Source organism: Rutidosis leptorrhynchoides, chromosome 5, assembly GCF_046630445.1.
Source record: "Rutidosis leptorrhynchoides isolate AG116_Rl617_1_P2 chromosome 5, CSIRO_AGI_Rlap_v1, whole genome shotgun sequence".
NCBI classification, from domain to species: Eukaryota; Viridiplantae; Streptophyta; class Magnoliopsida; order Asterales; family Asteraceae; genus Rutidosis; species Rutidosis leptorrhynchoides.
The window spans coordinates 426479389-426489826 of record NC_092337.1 but is presented as its reverse complement, the minus strand read 5'-3'; the positions used below and the strand labels follow the sequence as shown (position 1 = coordinate 426489826).

General features: G+C 35.1%; 1 protein-coding gene across 1 annotated transcript; it reads left to right on the top strand.

Annotated features, from left to right (window-relative positions):
- Positions 1–248: 248 nt before the first annotated feature.
- LOC139847316 (WAT1-related protein At4g19185-like) lies at positions 249–4023 on the top strand. Its single transcript, XM_071836989.1, has 7 exons — positions 249–747; positions 1701–1763; positions 1945–2061; positions 2219–2504; positions 2628–2783; positions 3297–3448; positions 3607–4023. The coding sequence occupies exons 1-7, from the start codon at positions 542–544 to the stop codon at positions 3776–3778; spliced, it is 1152 nt and encodes a 383-aa protein (XP_071693090.1). The 5' UTR covers positions 249–541; the 3' UTR covers positions 3779–4023.
- Positions 4024–10438: the final 6415 nt, after the last annotated feature.

The window sequence follows — 10438 nt, the reverse complement described above, 5'->3', positions numbered from 1 at the left end:
CGCATGTTCACAAACGCATTTGTATATGTGAATAAAAAATTATATATTTGATTTAGTTAAATTATATGTTTTTTTCTCAAACTATTTTTCACCTAATAATTCAATCTCCTCACATGTAAAAATCTTTATATTTTAATTTGTTCATGCACCCTTTCTTTTAGTTATCGCTTGAACTATTGACTTATGTTGACATCCCTAAATTTTGTTAAGTATACAAACCCACCCGTTAACCGAGAGGGTTAGTCGTTAACTCTCTGGGATTTGGGTTTTATAACCACCAGCTGAATAAATTCAGTTTAACCTAATTTTAATAAAGATCCCCAAATTGTTAACGCAATAATAATAATAACATCATTTCCGTTTCAAATGCGTTGAATTATACTGTATTAATTAATTAATTATTTATTTCCAGATTTAAAATCGATTGATTCGATCGATCGATCGATCGATCGATCATCGTTTTCTCCAACAACTATCCTGCCTGATCGATCGAAGCTAATTTTGTACTTTCAAATTTGTGTGTTTGTGAGTTGCATTGGTGATGGCGGTTGGCGGCAGCAGTGGTGTTGCCGGCGGAGAAGCACGGCGAGCACATGCAGCGATGACAATGGTGCAACTATTTGCTGGTGGATCTCACGTGATAACTAAAGTTGCCCTAAATTTTGGTGTTAGCCGCCTTGTTTTCTGTGTGTATCGTGATGTACTTGCCCTAATTATTCTTGCTCCCATCGCTTATTTTCGTGAAAAGTTAGTTCACGTTTCTCAGATCTTAATTTTCATTAGATACTCCTATTATATTATATATCTATATAATATATACATGTATATGTATGTGTGTGCGTGTAAATTAGAAATTCAACATCTATGCTGTTCATGTAATTTGCTGAGTAACCATCACAAAATGGTGTTGTGGTTGGCCTCCATTAAGCTCTAACAGAACATCAGTTGATAATCTGTTTAGACCGCAAAGTAATTGTGTGTTTGTTTATCTCTTAATGGAATGGTTCAACACCGAATGCCTCATCATTCAGTATTCAACGCGTTTGTTTTTGACATCTGAATGAAATATGATGCTGTATGATGCTGAATGGTTTCAGAAAATTCAGTGTTTAACCATTCAGAGATGAAACAATCTCTTAACCATTAAGGACCTAAATTTTCTGTAATATCCTACTTAAATATATCTAGAACACTTATGAAACAAGTATATTGAGTTTTTAATACATATAAAATGCTAATAAGGTAATTTTATCTCATTCATAATGTTTATTCAAAACAATAATCAAACAACTTTTTTAAATCAAAATCAAATTTATTCAGAGCCTTTGAATCATTCAGATTATTCAGAGCTTAATCATTCAGTTTTATCAAACGCATCCTAATTTGTTCCCAGATAACGTAAACAGTAAAAACCTATTCCGTTTACCCTTTATGTCATATGCTGAATCACGGATTTTAGTTACATATTTGTGAGTATATGAATGTACCTTTGATATCAAGTGAAATGTGCTTTAAAGTGACGAAGATAATGTGATTCTGCGTATGTGGTAACCTTTAGGTCCATGATGGTTTAGCATATTGATCTATATGTTAAGTATAACATTTTGAATTATTGTTTGCCTGCAAAAGAACAGGTGTATATTAACTGAAAGTAAGTGATGATTCAACTTAAAGTTGGTTTATTATTCGTTATTTTGTAGGAAAACTAGACCACCTATCAATAGGCGTTTTCTCATGTCATTCTTCTTTCTTGGTTTAACCGGGTAAGTTCACAATCTTTCAATCTGTTTGAAAATCCTTCTTTATAATGATTGTGATTATTGTTATGTTTCTTATGCGAGTGTAAACTGTTGTCTCGTTTTAATCTATGCTATTCTGCTTAAAGTTGTGTTTTTTGTTCTGTTAATTTATGATTTCTTAAAAAATTTCTTGATAATGAATTAGGATATTTGGGAATCAGCTTTTGTTTCTTTTTGGTCTTGGCTACACAACTCCAACATATGCTGCAGCTGTACAACCTTCAATTCCCGTCTTCACGTTTATATTTGCTACAATAATGGGGTCAGTTCAAAACATAATTTCTTTTCATTTTCATTTACAAATGTTATGCCACCTCTACATACAGAACAATACATATACGCAGGTTCTATAATCTATACTGTATATTGTTTCTATCTTTATATATTTTGGAGTCCATATGAAGTAGTTCATCTTGCAGTACAGAAACGGTGAATTTACTCAGAACTGAAGGTCAGGTTAAAGTTGGAGGTACATTCATTTGTGTGTGCGGTGCCATCTTCATGGTTATGTTTCGTGGACCTGTTGTTTTCGGATATTTAGAAAATGATCTTTCAATACATAACGAAATTAGTGCAAAGGGTCAACCCGAACCAGCTGGATGGTTATTGTCTATGTTTTTGGGTCTAGGGTTTGACAATTGGCACCTTGGTGTGCTATGCTTAATAGGGAATTGCATGTGCATGGCAGCCTTTTTAGCTATTCAGGTATAAAGTCTGATACTTTATATGTATAATCATTTAAATTTTGTTTTTATACATATCAAAGAGGTTGTATAATATTCTTGGTAACTATTTCTGATGTTGGTTTGTACTATACAATCAATTCAGGCTCCAGTATTGGCTAGGTATCCTGCAAGCCTATCGGTTACAGCATATTCGTACTTGTTTGGTGTTATTTTTTTGGTCTCGACAGCGTTTGTCATGAACAGCGAGTCAACAGACTGGAGTTTGACTGAATCTGAGTTTTGGGCAGTACTTTATGCTGTAAGTTTATGATAATTGAACATATTTTTTCTTAGTAAGTTTTTCAACACTTGCCTCTAATCATCACTACATTTGAAATTGTGAGGAAAGTTATTCTGATTTGTCATTATTAAAAGTGTCTAAAACTTTTTGTTAATGGCCAATAGCCTTCTTCAACTATGTTATCGGCCTTCTGTTGCACAGTTATAATGAAATATGTGTCATGTAACTATATAATAAACTAATAGTTCTTTAGTTTATTACACCATCACCAATATGTATTGTTATTCATGTTCATAAATTTCAATCATTAAAAGTAGCCGAGTTCAAACTCATTAAAAAAAAGAATTAAGTATATTATTTGGTCTTGTTTGGCAACGTTTTCTGTTATTTTTGTGTCTGCACCTAAAATAAGTTGCAAATAGTACAATATCTGTATCTGACCTACATTTCACGTTTTTAGGAAACTAAAATCAGTTTGCAAAATTTTGTATGAAGTAATAAAACTTGATTTCGTTATTTGATTTCTTTCAGGGAACCATTGCATCTGCATTAAATTATGGACTTCTGACTTGGTCAAACAAGATCCTGGGACCCGCTTTGGTTGCACTTTACAATCCACTTCAACCGGCTGCATCTGCTTTTTTGTCTAGACTTTTCCTTGGAAGCCCGATATATATGGGAAGGTACGTTAGCTTCCCTTTCGTATGATTAGTACGTTGATAAACTACACTTAGATTCAATTCAAGTGTTGCAATTTTCATACATAGCATGTGAAAAGACAGTTAAGTTTATCTCAAAATAATCTGCACATTTGTATTCTGACTATTCATTTTATGAACAGCATTGTAGGAGGATTATTGATCATATCGGGGCTATATTTGGTCACTTGGGCAACGTATCGTGAAAAACAACAGGCGGTTTTGGGAGGACGCCATTCGCGAGCATCTGAGTCACCGCTGATTGGTCAGATATTGTCTGGGACTCCGATCTCATTACCAAAGATTGTGGATTGACAAGTGCAAATCATTTATGGTGAAATCGTCTTCTAAAACTATATAGGAAAAATACTCGAGTAGAATTTCAATGTTAGGTTTATACAAAATTGCTGACCATGGCGCATATTCTTAAACATACATTATTATTTCGAACCGAAGGGGCAGGGCCGATACTTTGGTTGTATTACATTTGTTTAATGTAATATGACGTCTAAACTTTTGTCCATTTCGGTGTTAGTATTATGGTATGTAATACATATGATCTGCAGTTTCACTTTGATCATTCTGTACCACCATGACAAAATCACACACCACTTTTTTAATCATAAGTCTTAAAAACCATGTTAAACCACAATCTCTATCGACACCTCATGACCTCATTGTTGTGCGGATACAAACTTGCTATAATGTAAATTGAATCTTGCCTTCTACAAATAAGTGGCTTGGAACGACTCCTATAGCAACAAGGCTCACCGCTCACATATACTAGAATGATATCCAATCCCACATATATGTATATGTTAATATGTATGTATATAATGTGATAAGTAGTGTACGAATGATCGAATGATCATTTTATACACAAAGTTTAATGTTTATTTTATCAAAGGCAAATACTACGACCATTATATGTAGCCTCTGTGTTCACTTCACCTTTGCTACGATATTTTATTGGTGACATTATGTGCAGGAAATGACAAAACACGCAATAGAAATCATGAGGCATATCACGATAATTAGTGTCAACAACAAATCGGATAACCTGTAATGGTGTTACCAAAGAGCCAATGTGTTAGTGGTATCGAGGTCACCCTTACAACCTTGAGGTTGAGGGTTCGAGTCCTGCTTTAGGACATTTCATGATGTATATATTCGTTCTAGTATAATAATAGGTGGGTGTGTGAGTCTGCCTTTCAAAAAAAAAAAAAAAAAACTTGTAATGGTGTTTGTATATTGTGTATTTTGGCGAAAATGGAGTAGTAACCTAATATGATTTGTGTTAGAAATTTGGTAAGAATTCGGATCGTTCTTGAATCGTGTGAATACTTTCTCCATGAAGTATTTTCACTCAATTGATGCCTACGTTCACAAAATCTTTACAGGGATAGACAAGAACAAAGATTTGTGTTATTGGTAACGAAACACAAAATTCAGTATTAGAGAGTTTGTATATTTCTGTATATTATATTGGAAAGCAAACAACCGAAAATAAATGAAATCATAATTCAGTTAGTTTTGGCAGTTAAAACGTAAGGGTGTAATCATTCATTTTGGCGGAAAATTCGAAGGTATCGAGTTTTGTGGCAAAAAAAAGGTTGATGACCGGCAACCTCAACTGGCCCACAGTCAGATGCCAATTCGATAGTGTGGAGGACATATCTGACTCACTCGGCGATTGTGACTATGGGTGTGGCGGGGATCGAAACCCTGACTTCTGCTTATTTGTGGCAAAATGCCTCCACTCATTGGCCATTACCAACTAAGCTACGCGTTATTGGCCGAGAGTATCGAGTTATTTCCCCCTAGAAGCCCGCAAAGATTTCTGCCCCTTGACCCCCACAAGAGGGCGCAACCCCTTGATATATTATTGTTAGATGTCCCTAAAATCATCAACAAACAATGCGTTTACTCACTTATCATATTTAGAAGGTTAAAAGGCTCAACAAGCTGATATGATCCTCTCTTAATAATATTTGAACGGCGATTGTTACAAACATATAAACATGGCTTCATAGAACAGTTAAGCATCATATATGTGTTAGAGATTTCTTCTCAAATATTGATGTATATTATTATTTACATTTAAATTTATATATTTGGTATACTTTTGCATCTTGAAATCTTGAATAACTCAGGTGATATCCTTGGCACTTTTGCTGATAGGAACTGTATTCATGCCACTAAAGTGCTGATTGGGATATAATCAATGTCGTTATAGTTATGAAACTGATTTGCGTGTTCGTGAGGCATGTCAAACTTCGATGTTTAAGTAGTCACACTAGATCATCTTTTCGCCATGTTTATAAAAGTGTGCTGGTTTATGGGCCTTCACTTCAGTTGTCACAATTGTTATCCAACATTTAAGTAGTCACACTACATTTGTCTATTACTTTCTCTATGTTGTACTTCCCTTATATTTCAATAATTCAATAATAATATATATCGTTATCGTTATTACTTGTTTCTGTATGCATATTATTACACAGTTCTTGGTAACATAGAGGAGTGTTATTACTTATTGATTAACCATTTATGAAACTAAAATATCTAGAAATGTTACATGTTTCTGTATGCATATTAGCATTGTTGTGGCACTTTATGCTGGCGGTCGATCAACTGAGTTGTGTTTCTTTCATAAAACCAGTCACTTGACTACCTCAGCAATGGCCTGCACATCATATTAGAACTACATCAGCACTAAAAATATAAAACCAAACAAATACTCCCTCAACTCAAAATAAGACTTTCTTTGACTTTAGTAGTCAAATACTCCAACTTACATTAAACTTCGACAAATTAATTAGTTTTTTTAATCTTATAATGATCAGCAACACTAAACTTTACACGGTACACCATATATACTACACTAGGATACTAGTATCAGGATTCGTTTTGTTACCAGATGGTATTTAGTTTTTAGGATTGAAGAGTACAGTGTTTGACTTCAAAAGTCAAAATTGGGATGAAGCAACGGTTACCTTGTTATCCAACTTTGAAGCAGGTTCTCCTAGCCAATTAATTTGATTTCCTGTTTGGCAATGTGAATAACAAGAATTTATAAACATGCCTCTTGACGTGGAGTTAAATTTGGAATTACCCTGTGCTGATCTCAACGTCTTTATAAAATCAGACCTAAAATCTGAAGGAAAAAAAAAAAAAGTTCTCAGAAGGTCAATGTATGTTATTGTGTAATGTACAACTCATTAATGCATTTGATATTTTTTCAAAAGACCTTGCAATCTTTTGAGTTGGGTAGGAGAGCAGTTTGATATATTCGACTTGCATGCAGACCATGAATTAATGTATATCCGCTTTCACTGGTGCTAAGATGTTTTGTATCTTGAATTCAGCATTGAGTCAAAATATTAGAGTCAATAAAAGTCAACAATCATCACACACTTATAAATGAGTATGACACAGTACACCAAAATCACACACATAAAGATGACAATTGACAAACCTGATATGAATCGTAAGCTGAGTTTATGATAAACACCGGTGTCTTAACTTCTGGCAAAATAAATTGTGGATAATAGCACTGCAATAGCATTGAAATTGTTAGTTCCAATACAGTACAAGAAAAGACATTAGTTTGACTTCTGAGGTCAACCTTCTGTTTTTCAGATTCGAACTTATAAGCATTAAATCTAGGTTATACCCTTCTAATAACCATGACCCAATTCTTCATTACAAAGCTTAATATTGTTTCCAAATTTTTACTCATACTTTAAATGATAATACCAGTTTTGAAACTATATATCGAGTTTGTTTGACCTCAAAAGTCAAATTGTACTCTTCTTTGAGCAAATGGGCTAGTGATAAAGAGCTTACCAAGCCAGGTTTCATCTTTGATGTGCACGAGGAAGGCAAATTAATCTCAGAATTCTACAGCCAAAATTATGGACATTATCAGAACTAGCAATTTAATATGTATAAACTGCATTCACAAACATATATATATATATATATATATATATATATATATATATATATATATAGGGTCATAATCAAGAGGGAAGCACTTTTTTGGGGGAAGGGGGAAGCAAATTATTTTGATATGTAATTCCTGAATCCTGAATCGAATCGAGGAATCACTAAATCTCAATCTGAAAGCTATGAACAAGAATTAAGCTTCGAAACTTGAAATTGGGGATTTTTATTAATATGAAGAACAGAGTACAATTAGAGAGAAAGAGTACAATTGAAAACCTAACTATACAATTGATTACAGATCCTTATATCAACAACTAACAATTCTGTTTACAATTCAGTTACAACAACCCAGCTAACCAAGCTCTCTTCCCGCCTATTGTATTTTGAACAGCTGGACGATGAGTTGACCCGATTAGTTTGACCTGCACATAAATGGCACGTGCACTGCACTTGACCACATAACAATCCCCTTCCCTTGAAATTATTCTTGACCACAAGAATTGAAATCAAAATCTGGAAATCGCAACAGCAATTCTTCAGCTCGTTCCCAGTTAGCATCATCAATTGACCCATTTTGCCATTGAACCAAAAATTGAATGTCTGCTCGATTATCACGTTTGACCATCTTCCTTTCAAGAACCTTCATGGGTTGAACTGCAATTAACCCATTTGCATCCAAATGTGGCATGGTACCTATGTGAGCAGGAACTTCCCCTTTGTGCAATTTCAGTTGTGACACGTGGAAGACTGGATGTACCATTGCTGATTGAGGCAACTGCAACCTATAGGCAACTTCTCCAACTTTTTGCAAAATGGGAAATGGGCCATAGAATTTAGGGGAAAACTTATGTTATGCTGCCCCCCTTAGAGTCACTTGACGAAATGGCTGCAATTTCACATAAACCCAATCACCAACCTGCAGCACACATTCTGTTTTGTGTTGATCAGCAAAATACCTCATACGATCTTGTGCCCTTTTTATGTGAAATTTCAATAATGCAATGGCATTTTCTCTAGCCACTAAGCTTCTGTCAACATCTTCCACTCTACTATGGTGTGGCACATATGTAGTGGTTGATAGTGGTGACTGCCATACACCACCTCAAAAGGAGTAGTTTGAATGGCTGTATGAAAATTTGAGTTATACCAAAACTCAGCTAGAGATAACCAACGAATCCATTGCTTAGGTTGCTCACTTGTCATGCATCTCAAGTAGCATTCAATGCTCCTGTTGACTACTTCTGTTTGACCATCTGTTTGTGGATGGTATGCAGTAGAGAGATGTAAACTGACATTAAGGGACTTAAAAAACTCCTGTCAAAATAAACTTGTGAAGATTTTATCCCTATCACTAATGATGATTGATGGCAGCCCATGAAGCTTGTACACATTATAAACAAATGCCATTGCCACTTGAGAAGCAGTAAATGGATGAGCTAAGGGAATAAAGTGAGCATATTTACTCAATCTATCCACCACCACAAATATGACATCCTTGCCACCAGATTTGGGTAGACCTTCAACAAAATCCATTGAAATTTCAGACCAAATTCGATTGGGAATGGGTAGTGGTTGCAGCAAACCTGGATTTTGAGTGAGCTCTGGTTTGCATCTTTGGCACACATCACAAGCTCTCACATAGTCTCTTACATGCTTCCTCATATGGTTCCAATAGAAACAAGTAGATAACCTCTTCATGAAAGTGTTTAAGTAATGTCAACCTCAATGCCTTGTCTGCCCCAATCACTACTTTATTTTTCCTGTACAAGATACCATTTTGCCATGAGTAATGTTTCACTTGAGTTGGGTCTGCATTCATCTTTGAAATGATCTGCTGCAAATCATTATCCCCTTCCACACTCTTAGTTATTTGTGCCTGCAAATCATGACTTATGCTAGTCAACTGAATCTGGAAAAGTTGACCAATACCCTGGACACGAGACAAAGCATCTGCAGCAGCATTCTCACTCCCTTTTTTATATACAATCTCATAATCAAACCCCATTAACTTGGGTAACCACTTCATCTGTGTAGGAGTAGTGATTCTTTGGTCAAGCAGATACTTTAAGCTAATGTGGTCAGTTTTGATGACAAAATGCCTATCAAGTAAATAGCCCCTCCATTTTTCCAAAGCTAATATCACTGCCATGAATTCCTTCTCATAAGTAGACAACCCTTGATGCCTATTGGACAAAGTTCTGCTCAAGTATGCTATAGGATGGCCATTTTGGTGCAACACTGCTCCAATACCTATACATGAGGCATCAGTTTCAAGAATAAATTGTTGATCAAAATTTGGAAGTTTAAGTACTGGAGCTTCCTACATTGCTAACTTTAATGTCTCAAAAGCCTGAGTTGCTTCTTCTGACCACACAAAGGCATCTTTTTTCAATAGCTTGGTTAGAGGCAAACTGATCATAGAATAATTCTTGATAAATCGCCTATATTATCCTGTCAAACCCAGGAACCCCCTCAACTGCTTCAAATTGGTTGGTGTTGGCCACTTCACCATAGCTTCAATTTTTGTGGGGTCAGTAGATACCCCTTGAGCTGAAATAACATGACCCAAGTACTCCACTTCATGACTAGCAAACACACATTTAGACAGCTTGGCATAAAGCTGATGCCTTTGCATAGTAGTGAGTACCAATTTCAAATGTTCCAAATGAGTTTCCAAGTTTGGACTATACACCAAAATGTCATAAAAAATACCAATGTAAACTTCCTTAAAAAAGGTTTAAAGACATCATTCATTAAGGCATGAAATGTAGAAGGTACATTTGTTAACCCAAATGGCATCACCAAAAATTCATAATGACCTTCATGTGTTTTGAAGGCTGTTTTAGCAATATCATCTTCATACATACGGATTTGGTGGTATCCAGACCTGAGATCCAATTTAGAGAAGTAACAGGATCCACTTAATTCATCTATCAACTCTTCAATAATTGGGATTGCAAATTTATCTTTAACTGTATGCTTGTTTAGCTCCTTATAGTCAATACACATCCTTCAAGACCCATC

What these genes read in the sequence shown, in the direction of transcription:
- LOC139847316 (XM_071836989.1), top strand. Translation starts at nt 542, where the DNA reads ATGGCGGTTGGCGGCAGCAGTGGTGTTGCCGGCGGAGAAGCACGGCGA. An exon ending in ATCGCTTATTTTCGTGAAAA is followed by an intron (nt 748 to 1,700) that starts GTTAGTTCACGT and finishes GTTATTTTGTAG; the next exon opens with GAAAACTAGACCACCTATCA. An exon ending in ATATTTGCTACAATAATGGG is followed by an intron (nt 2,062 to 2,218) that starts GTCAGTTCAAAA and finishes TTCATCTTGCAG; the next exon opens with TACAGAAACGGTGAATTTAC.